The 20189-nt window shown below is 33.4% G+C and overlaps 1 protein-coding gene across 1 annotated transcript in view; it reads left to right on the top strand.

Annotated features, from left to right (window-relative positions):
• The window catches only part of LOC150076753 (sodium-independent sulfate anion transporter-like), a 132562-nt gene extending 118853 nt beyond the window's left edge, over positions 1–13709 (top strand). The window contains exons 16-20 of the mRNA XM_090386190.1: positions 119–218; positions 5845–5924; positions 9544–9609; positions 13287–13359; positions 13487–13709. Coding sequence (XP_090242316.1) covers positions 119–218; positions 5845–5924; positions 9544–9609; positions 13287–13359; positions 13487–13665 — 498 coding nt within the window. The 3' untranslated portion in view covers positions 13666–13709. The remainder of the gene's footprint in view (positions 1–118; positions 219–5844; positions 5925–9543; positions 9610–13286; positions 13360–13486) is intronic.
• Positions 13710–20189: the final 6480 nt, after the last annotated feature.

The following is a 20189-nucleotide window of genomic DNA, read 5'->3' as shown; positions in this document are numbered from 1 at the left end:
AACAAAATCTTTTTTTAAGTAAGAATTAAATTCTGTTGTTTGATGGCCATTTTGTTTCAGTTATGCAATCTTAGAAGTGCATATTTTAATTTGTGTATGTAATAAAATGTATTTGCAGACTGCAAATGGTGATGTGTTTATCCATGTGAAACCAGACAGAAGCATCTTCTTTCCTACAGTGGAATATTTGACTGCAAGAATAATGAAAAATCTGCCTTGTATGTATAATTTTGAAATAACACTACAATAAAATCTTAAAATAGATATGTCTCTTGTCTAATACCTAATATTAACTTTGGAAACCCCTAGAATACTACTTTTTTTTTTCCTTTTCTTTAAAATATTATTTTTTCTTTTTTGCTGCTGCAGCAAAAGCCTCTGGCTTTCTTCTACCATATCACTAACATTAATACTAATAAGGATAGAAGTGAATGTTTAATTGGAGAAATTAAAAAACAAGATAACATAAGTATTTAAACTTCATTTTGTAGTCCAGAAGTGCTCGTTCAAATATATGAATAGGTTACTATAAAGTGAATTTTTTATCCAATAAACTCATCTAATTTACAAAAAAAAAAAAAAAACATTTAAAGCAGTTTCTTAACTTGTGTTTGTAGATTATTAGTAATCTCTAAGCACTCAACAGGGAGTCTGATCTGGAAGCCTCTGTTTATTGATCAGAGATCAGTAAACTGACTTTTGACTTTTAAAAAATAGAAAACTGGTTTTAATTTATTTGTTTGAATTCATACTAATAATACTTCCATAATAAAAAATAAGTTTGTTAATGTATGCAGTGCATTACATTTCAGGTATGTTAGCAAACAGTAATAATTCATGATTTATAAATCTTTATAACAAAAAAAAAAAAAAAAAAAAAAAAAAAAAAAGCAACTATCAATTGAGTTTTATGTGTGTATGAAAAATATGTCAATGATATTGACAGAACACTATGATCTCTGTCAGGAATTTTCCAGCAGACACAAGGAGGTCATTGTGTCCATAAGGCAGTGGTTAGGGCATTTCTTGAGTACCCCTTAAGGTCTGGAAGCCTCATTTTAGGAAAGATGTGGATGTGTTAGAACACCACAAAAAAGAGAAATAAGATGGGCCAGGAGCACAAATGGGTAGTTTCCCAAGAAAGACTTGTTCTGTAAATTGCAGAATTTGTAAACTAGGCACCTACATGGAGACAAATGCTGATGACATTTCTTTTTTTCAGCAATGCACACACACGCAAGAGGCCATAAATTAAATCGGAAAGGAATGGTTACAAGAGAGATGTGTGAAAATTTGACCTCAGCCAGAGTTTAATTACTTGTCCTTGCTTCTAATTGATTTGCTCTGTCTCCAAGCAAACTTCCATATGGTATTATGGAATAGGTCATTTTTATAAATTTAAAGAAGGATTAGAGAAATTATGAGAGAAGATAATTGATGCGGACAAGTGATGTGGGTTTTTTTTTTTTTTTTTGCTGATGCTGTATCAGCTTGCTTCTGTTTGCATAATTTGCCACTACTAATACTATTATAAATAAGTGCTTTCAGGCTGAAGATTCAAAAATTAATTCCCTTGAACGTGTTGGCATGGAATGACAATGTGCAGATGGAAATTTATTCTTTGGAAATAAATGTCTAGTACTTGAATTGGGCTTGAACACAATCAAGTGCTATTCAGGTTAATAGATTTATTTTATAAATTGAGAACAAAGTTTTCTAGTTATTTGGTTATAAACTTCCAGTAAAGGTTTTACGAAGTGTTACTGCTGATTTAGTCTAGTTAATTACACTTTCTGAATATCAGACACCATATTTTTGCTAAATATTATCATTCACTTTTTTATATTTTGTAATTCATTACTTGGAAATATCCATGAATAATATTTCAGTTTTATGAATAAATATCATAATAATAATTATCGTTGTTATTTGTTTATTAATCTATTAGGATTCATCCCCAGGGCAGCCATAGCCTAGAAGGGTATTGCCATAATCTATACAGTAAAATAACAATGTTTGCTATGGATTGAACTTCATTTAGAGTATGAGTTAAGGGATGTTCATGGTATTAACATTAACATCTGAAGTTTTCATAGAGCCAAATTTTAATTGACTTTTATTCCTTTAAAAAAAAAACTTGGACCACACTAGAAAGCATGTCTCAATAGTAGAAGACTGCTCTTGACATATAAACCTTCTCTTATGCCAACAATAATAGAAGGCTGGCTTAGTATTGGTTGTCAAATATTGTTTATCTGTGTATTGGTTTTCTATGTGTTGGTGAAAATCAGCCAAAAAAGTGTTAATACACGTTGGTTTGTTTGTTATTTGGTTTTTAGGAACATTAGGAACTAAGGCCATATTGCTCCGGGGATATGCAGTGGTCATTCCCTGACCTTTCCGCATCCTCTGTATTTGGTGGTCATGAGCTCAAACCCCGGTCTAATCAAGAAGCACGTGCTACGCACTGCTGCCGCTGTCCACCTGGCTATGGAGACGCCCTACACGTTGGTATATACAATATTTTGAAGGGAAATTTTTAGTCTCACACTATTGAGATACTACATTTAAAAGATTGCAAACAGTCCACTAATACTGGTGTTCAACAAGGATTCTGTCAACATTTATATATGATCTGCAATGTGCCACCTAACCTAACTAAATTACATGCAGGGATGCACACACACATGAAAATGTACAACACAAACCCCACAAAAACTACATATTTGCAGTTGTCATGGAGTTTGTGTTGCATATTTTATTGTCAGAACACCACTTCAGAAAAAATATGTGACATTAGATCTGGGGAATATAATGGTAATTCCACTAGTCTAGTTATTCATTCTACTGGTTACCAGGGACTCTGCAACCCTATGTGCCATGCCAGTAAGCAAAATCAAATTTGCCACCTAAAATATTTGGATTAAAAAAATAAAATAAGGTGTAAATAATTATTAATTTATTGAAAAAGAAAAGAATTATGACATACTTCACATATAATATAGTGAAACAACAAACAAAAATAACAAAATCATAATGAAATTCTGGATATGAACTTTAATTCTAAATCACAGTAAATCGTACCCGCAATAATAATATAAAAGGAAAATTATAATGTTAAAAAAAATTGTTTCCTTGCTTTAAAATGTGCAAATTTATTAATTATTTAATTTGTTTATTTTTTCCAAAAGATCATTTTCTATTGAAATTATTGCCAAATTAGAGATTGTCAATTGTCTCTAATTTGGCAATAATTGTTGAGACATTTTCAATTGTAAATAATTTGATTAATTTTAATTTTGAAAATCTCCATTCACCTGAGGCAATTGAAACTGGTAAAGTTAGAAAAATTTAGTGCAACAGCTACATTTGGAAAAGTATCTGTAAAATCGTTTTTAAAAATATATTGTAAAACTTCAAATGGATAATATTGTCTTCAATATAAATTTGAAGTATTCTAAGTTCTTCAGGTAATGTTAATCCATCAATATCGGACTCATTATGATCAAAATCACATATTTTAATATGTAAATCTTTGCAATGATTTAAAAAATCATCATCTGACTATTTTTTTTTTTAATTCAGAAATATTAAAAATGAGTATTTTGCATCAACACCACACATGAGGAGTTATTCAGGAAGGGGAATGCCAGAGGTGAATTAAACTCTGGCAGTGAGCTAGATGATTTTGTAATAACTGAGAGGAAAGTGGAGGAGAAATTGTTGAAGATAAACACAAAGGCACCTGGGGTGGATGGAATCTATCCAGTTATATTAAAGGAGGCGGCAAAGGAAGTAAGCAAACCCTTAGCCATAATTATGAGAGCTTCCCTGGACTCAGGGGAGGTACCCATGGACCGGAGATGTGCAAATGTGACCCCAATCCACAAAGAACGATCAAAGGGGGAGACAGGTAATTACAGACCTGTTAGTTTAACTTCTATTCCAGGGAAATTAATGGAGGCACTGGTTAAAGAAGCATTGCAGGATAATCTAGACAAGACTTCGGTTATAGCTTGACCACAGCATGGGTTTGTTAAGGGGAAGTCTTGTCTGATCAATTTGATTGGATGCTATGATGTAGTCACAAAGGAACTGGATGCAAAGAATAACTTTGATATCATATATTTGGATCCTAGAAAGGCCTTTGATACTGTTGCATATGGAAGACTTCAGAACAAATTGGAGCAGGGTGGCACTGGAGGCAAATTGCTGCTATGTATAAAGAGAGAAGTTGAGTGGGAGAAGACAGAGAGTGGTAATCAATGGACACTGCTCATCGTGGAATAATGTTATTAGTGTAGTCCCTCAGGGTTCAGTGTTGGGTCCCTTGTTGTTTTCTGTATTTATAAATGATACTGATGATGGTATATCAAGGCTTAATGTCCAAGTTTGCAGATGATACAAAGGTTGGCAGGGTTGTTAAAGACACTAATGACAGTACGCTGCTGCAACAGAATCTAGAAAAGTTGAGCAGATGGACTGAGAGGTGGCAAATGAAGTTTAACATTGACAAATGTAAAGTACTACATATGGGAAACAGTAACCCCAGAGTAATGTATCAACTCTGTGATACTACACTGACAGTGGTAGAGAACAAAAAGGACCTGGGGGTAATTGTGCAGGCAGATATGAAGTTTTCTGAGCAGGGCAGATGGTCTGCAAGAGTAGCTCATGGTGCCTTGTCAATGATATACATGAATTTTTCTAGCAGGGATAAGGAGGTGATTATCCCCTTGTATAAGGCAATGGTCAGGCCACACCTTGAGTACTATATACAGTCTGCAGGCCTCATTTTAAGAAGGATGTAGAGCTGTTGGAATGAGTACAGAGAAGGGCAACAAGATTAGTGAATGGAACAAAATTGCTCTTACAAAGAAAGGCTTAAGTTTTGCAAATTACGGTGTCTGGAGACTAGGCACCTGTGAGGTGATTGATTGAGGTGTATAAAGCCTTGAATGGTTTGAGCATGTGCTCAATGCTGATGGGATTTTACCTCTTGCTCAGACTAATCACCTGAGAGGGCTAATGCTAATGCTAAATTCAAATTGAGGAAAGACAGATGTAGGATAGATGTGCAGAAGTTTGCCTTTAGCCAGCGGGCAGTTGGTTGGTGGAACAGACTTCCATTCTTTTTTGTGGAAGTTGATAGCCTAAATAAATTTAAGGCTGAGCTGGACAGGTATTTGGAACGAACGGAGGGGGGAAAGGGGAGCGGTTTTTTTTTTTTTTTTTTTTTGGCTGATGCTGCAGAGGCTTGCTTTCTTGCATCATATGCCTCTACTAATGCTAAAAAGTTTTATGAGTACCCCTAAGTTGCAGACTAGTAATCCCTTTGTCTCTTAATTCATGCTTAGTAGCAGCACTAATTGCCTAAACGCCAGAGGTGCGAACAATGCATTCCCAGTTAAGTCTCTCGTAATCTGTTCATTATATGGGAATTTTCTTTGTTCTACAAAAACTATTTTAAATGTAATTACCAAGGGGAATTCAAAAAATATCGCTGAATAGAAAATTTCACTATAAAGAAGTTAGTTAAAAAGTGGTGAGACTTGTAGATGTCAAATTTTTTTGCCGCCCTCCTGAACTGCCACCTGTAAGCCATGCTTATCTTGCCTGCCCACTTGTGGCAGCCCTGCTGGTTACTGGCGGATTGGATGATGTCTCTGTTGAAGTATGGTAATATTTTTCTGTGACCATCCTGTATTTTTATAAAAGTGATTCTTATTAGCAGTTATACACATTTTTGTGTAATAAAAGATTGTTTACTTTTTAACTTAATCTGCATGTTGTTTTGATTGTTTTTACTTGTTTCAGTTTCTAACATTTTATTCATTTGTACAGGCAGTAGTGAAGAACTTTCCCATTATACTGTAGTATTGTATGGAGATAATCTCATGAATACTGATTATACTATGGCTGTGGTAAGTGTGTTAAAAGTTTTTTGCAATTTTTCTTTTATGCTAAAAGTTCCTGAAATGTGATAAAAAAAAAAAATTGCTTCCTTCTTGAACTTTTTTTTTTATATTGCTCCAACAATTGCATCATTAGGAAATTAAATAAAATTAAATAAATAAATTTGTAGGGGGGTGCATTAAATTAATGGTGATGAAATGTGATTTAAGATTGTTTTTGAACAATACATATAACATTGCCACATAATAGAGTAGTTTTAGTACTTCATTTAGGTATCTATTAGCTTAGTGTATTTTCAAATTAAATTGAACTTAAAATGAGATCAGCCTCAGACTAGAGCAGGAAAGAAATGGGCTCAAAGTAGTGAGAGTGCTGTGGCTTGGAGAGCAACTGAAAGGGATGGTTCTCCTACAAATCACAGCTTTACAAAATGTGTTACTTATGTGATAATTGTGGATCTATCTGGAATGGAACGTGTGTGTGTGTGTGTGTGTGTGTGTGTGTGTGTGTGTGTGTGTGTGTGTGTGTGTGTGTGTGTGTGTGTGTGTGTGTGTGTGTGTGTGTGTGTGTGTGTGTGTGTGTGTGTGTGTGTGTGGATTTGGTTGGTTGCCCTCAATGGAATTAAAATGTGGTCCCTATCAAGCTCTCAGCTGCCCAACTCAATGCCAGTGCTTACACTTGTGTATGCATCAGGACACAGCAGCATCCCTAAAGCAAAATGTGGTGGTCCCACAAGAGGTAGTTATTGTCAGTGTAGTGCAAAAAGGATAGGTAGAATAGTACCAGGGTATGTCTGCTGGGGGAAGTAGATGATGTAGAAGATAAATGTGTTTTCATTTATGTGTTTACATGCTGGCACTACTGATATTAAGAGTGGGAGATCTGAAGACTTACTTAACAAGTGCAGGAATGTTGGGAAAAAGTTGCAAGTTAGGATTAAATTGAAAGTGTTTGCAGTTCTGCCCAGATACAATAGAGGGAGTATATATTGAAAGCCTTGCCAATCGGTTTGGCTCTGGAGAGAAAATATGGTTGAACTTATTTGAAAAATATGTCTATCAGACATATTTTTTCAATCAAATGTGCTCTGGAAAACATATGTAAATGACAAAGACAATACAAAGCATTATACATATTCTATTATAAAAGTATCATAGCATTGAAGTACATATTTTAGACAGAATATCAGCCATAATGGGTGACATGGAAGCCTGTGATAGATATAAGTTGGTCTGTAACCAAGTCACAAAGATTAGGCAGGCAAAGGCAGACTATGAAAAATCCTTGGCAAAGGATGCAAAGAAAAACAGAAAAGAGTTCTTTACATACTTGAACTCGAAAAGGAAAGGGATGAATCAGATTGGTCCACTGGATATTGATGGTTCAACAGTTGAGGATCCTGCTCAGGTGGCTAACAATCTAAACGAGTATTTTGCATCTACATTCACGCATGAGGAGTTATTCAGGAAGGAGAATGATGTAGGTAAAGTAAACATTGGCAGTGAGCTGGATGATTTTGTAATAACTGAGAGGAAAGTGGAGGAGAGATTGTTGAGGATAAACATAAAAAAGGCACCTGGGGTGGATGGGATCTATCCAGTTATATTAAAGGAGGCAGCAAAGGAAGTATGCAAACCCCTAGCCATAATTATGAGAGCTTCTTTGGACTCAGGGGAGGTACCCATAGACTGGAGATGTGCAAATGTAACCCCAATTCACAAAGGAGGATCAAAGGCTGACACAAGTAATTATAGACCTGTTAGTTTAACTTCTGTTCCAGGTAAATTAATGGAGGTACTGGTTAAAGAAGCACTGCAGGATCATCTAGACAAGAATTCAGTTATAGCTCAGACGCAGCATGGTTTTGTTAAGGGCAGGTCTTGCCTGACCAATTTGATTGGATACTATGATGTAGTCACAAAAGAACTGGATGCAGGGTATAACTTTGATATTATATATTCGGATCTTAGAAAGGCTTTTGATACTGTTGCACATGGAAGACTGCTGCACAAATTGGAGCAGTGTGGCATTGGAGGCAAATTGCTGCTATGGATAAGGGGATGGTTGAGTGGCAGAAGACAGAGAGTGGTAATCAATGGACACTGCTCAACGTGGACTAATGTTATTAGTGGAGTTCCTCAAGGTTCAGTGTTGGGTCCGTTGTTGTTTTCGGTGTTTATGAATGATATTGATGATGGGATATCAAGTTTAATGTCCAAGTTTGCAGATGATACAAAGGTTGGCAGGGTCGTTAAGGACAATACTGACGCTATGCTGCTGCAACAGGATCTGGAAAGGTTGAACAGATGGGCTGAGAGGTGGCAAATGAGGTTTAACATCGACAAATGTAAAGTGCTGCATATGGGAAACAGTAACCCCAGAGCAACGTATCAACTCTGTGGTACTACACTGACAGTGGTGGAGAATGAAAAGGACCTGGGGGTAATTGTGCAGGCAGATATGAAGTTCTCTGAGCAGTGCAGACGAGCTGCAAGAGTAGCTCATGGTGTCTTGTTAATGATATACAGGAATTTTTCTAGCAGGGATAAGGAGGTGATTATTCCCTTGTATAAGGCAATGGTAAGGCCACATCTTGAGTATTGTATACAGGTCTGGAGGCCTCATTTCAAGAAGGATGTAGAGCTGCTGGAACGGGTACAGAGAAGGGCAACAAGATTAGTAAATGGAACAAAGGGTTGCTCTTACGAAGAAAGGCTTAAGTTTTGCAAATTACAGAGTCTGGAGACTAGGCACCGGCGAGGTGATCTGATAGAGGTGTATAAGGCTTTGAATGGTTTAAGCATGCTCAATGCCAATGGGATTCTTCATCTTGCTCAGAATAATCACCTCAGAGGGCATAAATTCAAATTGAGGAAGGACGGATGTCGGATAGATGTGCAGAAATTTGCCTTTGGCCAGCGGGTGGTTGGTTGGTGGAACTGACTTCTATCACTTGTTGTTGAAGTTGATAGCCTAAACAAATTTAAAGCTCAACTGGACAGGTATTTTGAACGAACGGAGGGGTGAAATGGGAGTGGTGTGTGTGTGTTTTTTTTTTTTTGGCTGATGCTGAATAAGCTTGCTTTCTTGCATCATATGCCTCTGCTAATGCTAATGCTAATAATATCATATTTGTAGATCTACCTTGTGGGTCTATAATTACAAGAGTTCACAAGGTCTACAATTAGTACCTTGGGGCTTAAAAACACTATAATCTGGCTCTGATATAATGTGCAGTAAAATTTACCTTCAGTGAAAACTGATTCAACACAAAATTTCGCTTTCTACACATTTGTTGCTGAGAAGTATATTCTTAGTCTGAATACATAAACTTTTACGTAAATACCACTGCATAAATTTTCAGCTTATAAATCTACTTTTTCTTCAATCAAAACTAACTGCTCTGACAAAATTCATACTTTTATCTTTAGAGGGTCATAATGCTTAGTCTTCCTGTTGCTATTATGAAAATGAAAAACAAGTTGTGTTTAGATATTTTTGTTTACATTTTTATGCTAAAAACTAATTTTATGTAAAATAATTGCAATATTGCGTTGCTTGTATAAACTTATATAATTGGCTTTATATAAATGTTTTTAAATTTTCTCTCACTTTTTGTTATTTCAGGCTATGAAGAATTTAGTAGAAACTTTAAGGAAACAAGATGTTACATTAGTTTTCACAAATATGAAGGTGATTTGTTTTCTACTTGATATATTTTAATGAATTAAATTCATAAATTGCTTATTCTCCACATAATGATTGCATCATTTAGACACATTTTTTTAGCTCTCCAATTTTGATAGTATTACAAAAAATAGTGGTATTACAAAAAAATATGTATAATATAATATATAATATGGTGGTCCCTCAGTTAATGATGTCTTTGATTAATGATATTTTGGTTTATGCACTATCATAAAGTCCCATGTGACTTTAAAGCCCCATTCACAATGAAAGTCTCAGTTAGCATTGTTGGTAAAATAACTTTTAGGTGCTAATTTTGGACATGGAAAGCACTTGTAATCATTTTTGAACAATCAGATTACTCTAGTCATACATTCATTTTTGGCCAATCAAAGCATTGTAAAGTCATGGGGTTACATTTTTCAGCACTGGGAGTCCATTTCTCTTTTTCTTTTTGTATTCTGCCTTTACAGTTTAAAAATCCCCATGTGATTTTTATAATTTTATTGTAATTTTAATAAATTAAATCAATAGTTGTGAAAGTGAAGGATGTTTCTACCAGTGTTCAAAGGAAAATTAACTCTAGGAGTTAAAAAAACTAAATATTTCTGCTAATAATAATAGTTTTTCCATTTAGTTACTTGATATGAAATGCTCATACAGTATGCCATATAACACTGTATTATAAAGCATCCTTTTTTTTTTTTTTTTTTTTTTTTGTGAAAATGTTCAATATCCAGTGGTCTTGGACTGGATTAAGTTTTTAATGATTGTTTTTTTGAACCAATTTTTATTATTAATTGAGGGACACATTGTTATGTGTTCGGATGCTTTTCATTCCCAACTATATGTATCTTAAAAGCAAAATATGTAGATATGTGCCTAACAATGTGCAAACAAAACTATAAAATGATTAGTATGTGTTGGTATTAGCTGTATAGTACAAAGAAAACCACAGACATTTGTGGTATCAGAAAAAAAAAACAGCATGTGTACCCTGTATGTGTGAAAGATGTTTAGTTTTATCTGAAAACATTCTTGACTTGGATGAGGCTAAAGGTTTTTAGGAATGAAAAGAATCCGAACACATAACATTTTAAAGTATTTTTTTTTTTTTTTTCATTCTCTGTTTTTGAACTCGTTCTTTTGTTGACATGGACGGCTTCTTCAGTGGCTTTTAAGCTTTTATTCTTGCATGATATGCTTGATTTCTCTCAATTGGAGTTTTAGCCATCTTCAAAATACTCTTGTAGGTTGGTAGGTTGTAAACTTTTTTTCAACACTTGAAATTAGATTTCGTATTTTTACAATTCGATAGTAGACAATGAAAGAAAATCAAAACCGCTTAAATTTTTAAAATAAAATTGCTAGAACTGAAGTTGTGAATGATGTAGCCTTTTATGGTCACACCTGCTACTTACTCTATTGAATCAACATTACTGACTGAGGTAGGAGAAGCAAGACAGAGCAGAAGCAGATTAGTAGTTCAAGGTTCAAGACTAGTTGGGAGTGATATAAGCATTTCTGTCTCGCATTTTCATTACCAATCGGTTTTACTTTGTCTGAAAAATTTAGTAGCTGCCGCCAAAGATGTTTTCACATAAAAAAAAAAAAAAAAAAAAAAAAAAAACTTAAAAGTGCAGCTGGATTCAGGCAATTATCAAAATTCATTTATCCTTGAGGGTTAGAAATTGAATTTAGGATAGAACTTGCACATGATCAAAACAAATCTTTCAGCTGCATATCTGGACTTGTACATGTATATTACTAATATACACCTCAATATACATGTATATTGAGGTGTATATTAGTTTGAACCAAGGTGACTTAAATTTAAGTTCATGATAAAAGGTATTACTTTTATTTTCAGACAGACTCATATTGGTATTCTAACATTTCTGAAAAGGTACATAGTATTTATTCTCAGTGCTTTAGAATGAATCACTTGCTGGCTTCATGATTTTAATTTAGAAAATAATTTCCTATTATTCTCAGTAGATTCCATATGAACAACAGTAGCAACCTGTATTGTTATCAGTTACTGGAATGATGATATCCAGCAATAGTTTAACTGAACAAAAATATGGCATGGTATTCCACACAGCAAAGCTGAAAACGTTTTTTGGCTTGCACCTCATATAGTATAAAATATAACCCTATAGTGTTTGCCGGCAGCTTTTTGTGGACACAGTACACCTGGCTAAGTTCACAAAAGGATGCATGCTAATTATATGTTGTTTAATACCAGTTTGATTGAATACTATGATGTGGTCACAAAGGAATTGGATGCAAAAAAATAATTTTGATATCATATACTTGGATTTTAGGAAAGCTTTTGATACTGTTGCACATGGAAGACTGCTGTACAAATTGGAGCAGTATTGCATTAAGGGCAAATTTCTGCTATGGATAAAGAGATAGTTGAGTGGGAGAAGATAGTGTAATCAATGGACACTGCTCTTCGTGGACTAATGTTATTAGTGGAGTCCTTCCCAGGTTCGGTGCTAGGTCCATTGTTGTTTTCTCCATTTATTAATGATATTGATGAAGGTGTGTCAGGCTTAATGTCTAAGTTTGCAGACAATACAAAGGTTGGCAGGGCTGTTAATGACAGTATGCTACTGCAACAGGATCTAGAAAAGTTGAGTGGATGGGCTTAGAGGTGGCAACTGAAGTTTAACATTGACAAATGCATATGGGTAGCAGTAACCCCAGCGTAACGTATCATCTGTGTGGTACTACACTCATGGTGGTAGAGAATGAAAAAGACCTGGGGTAATTGTACAGTTAGATATGAAGTTTTCTGAGCAGTGCAGACAGGCGGCAAGATATTTCTAAGTAGCTCATGATGTCCTGTCAATGATATACATGTCTGGAGGCTTCATTTTAGGAAGGATGTAGAGCTGCTGGAATGAGTACAGAGAAGGGCAATGAGATTGGTGAATGGAACAAAGAGTTGCTCTTATGAAGGAAGGCCTAAGTTCTGCAAATTGCAGTGTCTGGAAACTAGGCACCTGTGAGGTGATCTGATTGAGGTGTATAAGGCCTTGAATGGTTTGAGCAAGCTCAATGCTGATGGGATTCTTTCTCTTGCCCAGATTAATCGCCTGAGGGGACATAAATTTAAATTAAGGAAAGACAGTTTAGAATAGATGTGCGGAAATTTGCCTTTAGCCAGCGGGTGGTTGATTGCTGGAACAAACTTCCATCTGCCGTTGTAGAAGTCGACAGCTTAAATAAATTCAAGGCAGAACTAGACAAACATTTGGAGTGACTGGATGGGTGAAATGGGATTGGTTTTTTTTTTAATTTTTTTTATGATGCTGTTATAAGCTTGTTTTCTTGCATCATATGCCTCTACTAATGCTAATACTAGTCCTTTACAAAGTGTTGAACAATAGTAAATGGCATAAACGGCTGTATGAATTTATTGTTATTTATTATACATTTTATTGAGTTGTATAATATAATCATTCTTGTTTTGCACTTTTTTTTGTACATTTTGTTAGGCATATCTAGGTGTATCTCTTTGCTTGGATGTTAAACTTTTAATTGCACAGTCAGATGCATAAAAATTCTTATGTCGTATTATATTATTACCCTTTGTATTTATGATTTTTTATCTGAGTACATATTAATGCATGTGAGCTGTATGAAAATTGCATTTTTGTATTTGCTCCTAGGATAATGTGACAAGAGTGCTTAATGGAGTACAGTCAATAAATTTACAGAGCCAGACCAATCTACTGAGTGATGGTAATGTTCATTAGATTATTATTCTTATGTTTTGCCTTTCACTACTTTGATTTCTTCATATCTATTACAAATTATTTTTGGAATGATATTTCTAAGTTAAAAAAAATAATTTAAAAATTTTTTTTAGATACTGAGCTGAAGTCTGCTAACTGTGAGCAAGCAGTGGATACTGATGATAATTTTAGGAACAGAGAAACTGCAGTGCCATTGCTTCAGAATTCTGATAATCACATTGTGTCCATTAGTGAAGAACTTTTTCCCATTAGCAGTGAAGAAGCTATTGATGGTACTGTTAAGAGAGAATAGAATAATCCCAATAGACTACCACTTTGTTATCATCTGAATCTCGAGAGCAGCATGAACAGAAGGATTTTTAGGATATACTCTGATTTTTACGTGTAGATGTGTTAGTTTATTACTGATATCCTTTAACCTTTGAACTAAAAATAACAGTTTTATTTGCTTATGAATTGTTATAGAGGTATAAAAAGCTGTTATTTGCTTTTTATACCCCACTTACTTTGTTATCATCTGAATCTCAGGCAGTAACAGTGTGAACAGAAGGGTTTTTTGCCTGTAGATTTGTTGGTTTTTTACTGACATTCTTTAACCTTTTTTGAACTAAAAACAACAGAGTTATGTTAACTTATGAATTGTTATGGAGGTATAAAAAGCTGTTATTAACCATTCATATTAATTTTAAACAATGTCCATCGGTAAACATGGGAAAGGCTCGGGGGCTCAGTTGTTTTTCTTGGTGTGGTTGTTAAAGAGCATCGGGAGGCATTCATGAATCTTGTGAGGGAATCCAGAACTTGTAGTTTGGCCATTCTCATATGTACAAGCAAGTTTGTCTTTCAGATAAATCCAAAAGAAATATATAGGTGTTTATTAAGATTTTAAAAAAAATTGTGTTTCCTGTAGAAATGTTAAGTTTATTTTTTATGATACAGAAAAGCACAACACATGATATTTGGTTTGTAGCATAAATTAACTATATAGAAAAGCAGTTGTGTGAATGTTGTTTGTTTGTTTGTTTGTTGAGAGTGTTTAACAGGTAATGCATTATATGGTATGTGACAGTATTCTAAATTTTCAGTGCATGTCACATGCAGTTTAATATTTACTTATCTTTGTACACAATTAGTTCTTTTAGATTCTCACTAGTTTTACAACACTAAAACTGGGTAGCTATAAGTTTGACCTATAAACTAATTGTCATTGCACTTTGGAATTTAATTATTTTAACTTGCTCAATTTCTCTGTTAGAGATAAATGCTATGTCTAGAAAGTAATTTTTTTATGTATGGGGACAAACATGTGGATATGTTTAACTCCACTAGCTAGTGATTTTTTTTTTTTTTTAGTTGATATATTTGATTTGTGAGTTATGATTTTTACCCATTTATTTGTTATTATTTTTAAGATACAAGAATATGTATGTTACAAACACAAATCAGTCACTAATTATTCATAAACTGCAGTAGTACTAATGCTTCTCTATGGGGGAAACACTGAATGGAAAATTTTACTGGAACCTGGGAAAAGTTCACTTTTCCCAGGTTTCAGTGGTTTGTCATGTTATTCAAATGCTGATGGTTATATTGATGTTCAAAAACTGATGCCTCCTATCGTAGTTTTTTCTTAAGAGTTATCTATGGTGTATCCACACTGATATTATATAGATATAAAACTCTTGCTCTTAACATATTATACCTTGTTGCATTTAGTTATTTTAAATTGTTCAAAAACAGACCTACTGAATTTATTGAAGTGAGCTTTAGCAGCCATGCTTGCTCTGCTCATCTTTATCTCAGAGTGTGTGGTGAACATGTGATTAACTTTTTATATCAGTTTTCTTTCAGTATTGAACAGTAGCGGTGTAATTATTTATTGTGATTTTTGCTGTTTTTATACTTCTCTAGATTTTCCAGACTATTTTAGTTTAATTCTCTTAATAATTTACTGTTGAAATAAATATTAGATTGATTTGTTTTCTGTGAATATTATCTACTCCAAATATATTGAGAAAGCCTAGGAAAAAAAAAAAAAAATTCTTCCAATTCATGTACGAAGATTTTTATAAGTGTGATATTTCAGCCCGTAACGTAAGTGGAAAGGATACAACTTTGAATCATGATAGAATATCTGTGTGTCCTCATTTTTATTTGTCTATATTAAATGAAATGTTAATATTTTTTTTTTTTTTTTTTTTAATGAGTAAAATTGGCTCTTTTGTCCAAATTTCTTGAAAAATATGAAGGCTACTGCTTTAAAATTATTCCACATCTTAGCTGAAGAAACACATCTTGTGTTTTATGTTTTGGCAGGTACATTACATATTTATGTTGGTTTGCCTTTAATAAAGATATATCTTTTAATTTAACTTAATTTTTTAAATAGCATTAATTAATCATTTTGGCCATTTTATATGCTATATGGGCATTTAATTGGAGGTTTTTTTTTTTTTTTTTTTTAAACAAAATAAAACACCTGAACTCAAAATTTATAAATAGTCAATAATATGCAATAGAACAAAATGCAAAAATAAAGAACCAGTACCTTACATTTATCATATTTTATAGTGAGATTTATAATGTATGTGCAAAAAAAATTATAAACACTGTCTACTGAAACACTGCAAAATGGGTCAGCATTAATAGTTTTTACAATACAAATTTCAAAATGTGGGCAGCTCTGTTATTTTTTATTGTTTTTGAGAAGTCATTTATAGGAAATGTTATGAGTTTTTTCCCTGATATAAAAGAAATATTAGATTATACTTGTCTGGAAATTGAGTAGAGTGGTGTGCATCTTCACCTGCTATGAAAACTTCTACAAATTCATTAGAAAATTTCATCATTATTTACATTAACTGGCTTTAATTTTTATTATAGTTCTGACATTACTAAGGAAAGTTTTTTTTTTAATTTATATGGATGTTTGTCGGGTTTTATACTTGGGTAGTAAAATTTGTCATCTTGATAAACTTACTTTTGGTGAGGAATTGTAAATATGAAGACTGTTTTTCTTTCTTTCAATTTGATAGTTTTTCAGGCTTAGCTGTATTTTGTTTTTGATTATTGGTTAAAGGCTTTTGTGATATTTCTATTATCTTTGTTTATGAATATTCCCTGAGACCTCAAACACTGTTTTAAAATGGCCCGAGTCCATTTACTTGTGAGTAATATTCATTTTTGTTTGGGATCTTGGCATGCTATAAATGCTTTCTTTGAACTATTCCTGTTTAGTCTTGTGGGTACCTTTTTATTTCTACATTATTTGTAAATGGCAGCTCTCATAATATGTTGATCATTAGGATAACTGTTATTGATAATTATTATGTTTCTATATTCAGAATCTGTTTTTTAGTATTTTTTATTTTGTATGTAATGCTTGGCTTTTTTTGGCATTATTTTATTAGTTTTATTTTATATGATAACATTATTTAAACAAAAAATTTGCAATTTTTTTCTAGATTCATTAACATTATTTAGAGAGGAGTGTGTTTCCTTTTTTTTTTAACCACCCTCTTGAAATGCTGTCTATATGCATTTTGCCTTTCACACTTCATTTTAATTTTCAACCTACAAAAGCTCAAACCAACGTTATTCTCTTTGTGCAAATTAACCATTCACAATTATAATAATTATTTAATGCTATATTAAAAGATTTTACTAAGTTTCCAAATTAATTAATTAATCAAAATTAAATTAAAACTGCCTGCAGAGAACTGCAAATATTTTGAAAAGTTTGTTTTTCTCTTTACCAAGAATTTTAGGCATTGAACATTGGGAGTCTGATTTGATAATCCAGTTTTCTTGCATTGTAATAACCCTGATAAAAAAATAATAATAAATGATGATATTTTTATAGATCTATATCTTAACAACTTGGAAATCCCTGAAAATATCAAAATTCATATGTTGAACTTTGCTTTGTGACCCATTATCAGTGGCAGACCATTGAAGAGGAGGGAAGGGAAAAAAAAAAATTGAAAAATATCTTTTGAAAGCCAACAGTTAGAAGAATATCACAATACTGAAGAACGCAAATAACCTCCTAAGCAGAATCCATAATCCGAAGACTAACTGCTCCAACGTCTCAGCCTTGCATTAAATTTAAATATGTCAATATCCCAGCAAAAAGAAGCTATTAAAACTCTAGGAAAATGCATATCTTGCCCTGGGAAAAGATGTCCTTATGCAATAGACATTTAACAACAAACTCAAAAACTCCTGCCAAATTAGAGGATTAAGTATGGAAAATCATAACTGCCCACTCTTTCTAGCATGTAGCATTACATCTAGATTAGAGAAAAACTTCTGCAAATGTTTGTATCACCAGTGTGGAGTGGATGCAATAGCTGCAGACCGCACAAGCCTAATAATGGGGAAGATAACTTCACTTGTCCTTCAGTTCCATGAGAATGAAGAACATCAACACCTGCTTAAAGTTTTAAATGCATAACATCCTCATTTTCCCAGATTTTTACTGTTCCTTAAAGTAAAATTTGCCACAAGAGCCAGCACAAACCTAATAATGGGGAAGATAACTTCACTTGTGCTTCCCCATAATAGAAGATGAAAGTGAGAAATGAGGGAGGGGATAATTGTTTAGTATCGAAACACAAGGCTTGTACTTGACCCTAAATGCAATGGAAAATAAAACATTTTCCAAAACTAATAAAGAGCGAAATATTGAACTGAAGAGAATGCAAATAAGCAGACAAAATTTGCTGATGATACAAAAGTTGGTAGGGTGGTTAATAACAGTGATAAAGGTATGCTACTGCAACAAGATCTGGAAAAATTAGGCAGATGGGCTGAGAAATGGTATTTGAAGTTTAACAGTGATGAATACAAGGTGCTGCATATGGGTAGCAGTAATTCAGGATAACCAGGACAGCTCATGGGGTTTGTCAATGATATACAGGAATTTTGCTAGCAGGGATTAGGTCATTATCCCACTGTAAGGCAGTGGTTACGCTGCATCTTGAGTATTGCTTACAGGTCTGGAGGCCTAATTTTAGAAAAGATGTGGATCTGTTGGAATGTGTGCAGAGAAGGGCAACAAGATTAGCGAAGGGAACAAAAAGTGGTCTTACCAAGAAAAGCTTCAGTTCTGCAAATTGCAGCATGAGGAGACCAGGATACTTCAATCACATCCCCTGTAAGGTGATGTGATTGAACAGTTTAAGGCTTTGAATGGATTGAGCAAGCTCAGTGTTAATGGCATTCTTCCTCTTACTCAGACTACACACATGAAGGGGGGGGGCATAAATTCATATTGAAGGATGGTTGTAGGACAGCTGTGCAGGTGGTTGATTGTTGGAACAGACTTCCATTCATTGTTGTGGAAATGAAGTTTGGTTAAATTTAAGGAAGAACTAGACAAACTATGTGGAAAGTATTTTTCTTACCATATGTGGCCCATTTCTCTGGCATATAGAAACGATAGGAATGGGTAGTTGCGTGAAAGATGTTTTGAAAGATAATGCAAAAAAATCGGAATTGGCTGAACATGCAGTGAGGCATGTACAATGAATGTAACCTCAAGATTTGAGGGGGGGGGGAATTTTACTAAAAGGAATTTTTTTTTTTTTAACCTTTTAATTTTTAAAATTTTTAAGAAAATTTAACCAAAAAAAAACAACTTTCAGCAGAAACAATGGCAGAGGTATTTGACATATGGAATGGATTATTCAATAACACAGTTTCCTGACAAGCAGGTGGAAGTTTTGAGAGTAATTTTAACCACTTGAAATCTAGTTGAGAAATTGGTCGCCGAGTTCAAAGCTATTCTTATATATATATATATATATATATATATATATATATATATATATATATATATATATATATATAAAAAGATTGTATTAAAGAGTAAAAACAGAAAACATCAGAGAGTTAAATAAACTGGATATGGCAAATGCACCGAAGCGCGCAAAGCAGCAGCAACGGATGCAAATGTAAATATTATTTGACAAATTTTATTTGTCATATTAATTATAATATATATATATATATATATATATATCACGTTCTGTTGGAGAATTATATTTGATTTACTAGGTTCTACTCCAGTCTGCAATCAAGCAAGGCTCTGAGAAAGTTGCTATAGCATAATACTGAATAATAAATGAATTTTATCACAGTATAAAGAGTAAATAATTAGTATTAATATTTCTGGATACTATCCATGAAGAAACTAACTCATTAAATATCTTTATTAAACCTTCATATTAGTTTCTACTTTATTCCGTGCACAATAACATGCACTGATGAAAGTTAGAGGAAAAACCTCTGCAAGCATTTGTTTCACCAGCCCACAATTATTATGTGGGATTATTATTTTAGAGGAACCCCACGGGTCATCACTTCAGGAGTCAATAGTAGTGCTGAGCCTATCAGTTTGTTCACATTAAATTCATTTTTTTGTGGAGGAGTTCATTTGCTGTACTGTTTCTTGATCCCTTTCATGGAATCCTTTTTCAAATCCATAATGATTTAATCTCAGTTATTTCAGTGTTTATGTAATATACAACCATTGTTTATTATATTCCGTTTTAGTTATCTGAAAAAAAAAAAAAAAACTAAAATACAATGAAACCTCAATTATCCGTAAGGAACAGGATCAAGATTGCCTCGCCTCAGATGATGTAAATCTTGGATAACAGAAATTACTTTTTCAGCTTTGTATAGGGGCATTCATTCATTAATTTTTAAAATGTTTCTATTAAATAAATTATTAAATATGACTTCTGAATGTCCAAACCAGTGAGAAATTGTGTAAAATATATTTGCATGTGCTGGATAAATGTTTTACAA

Source organism: Mastigoproctus giganteus, chromosome 12 (assembly GCF_048544385.1).
Source record: "Mastigoproctus giganteus isolate SK-2022 chromosome 12, ASM4854438v1, whole genome shotgun sequence".
NCBI lineage: Eukaryota > Metazoa > Arthropoda > Arachnida > Uropygi > Thelyphonidae > Mastigoproctus > Mastigoproctus giganteus.
This window is presented reverse-complemented; position numbering and strand designations above follow the sequence as displayed.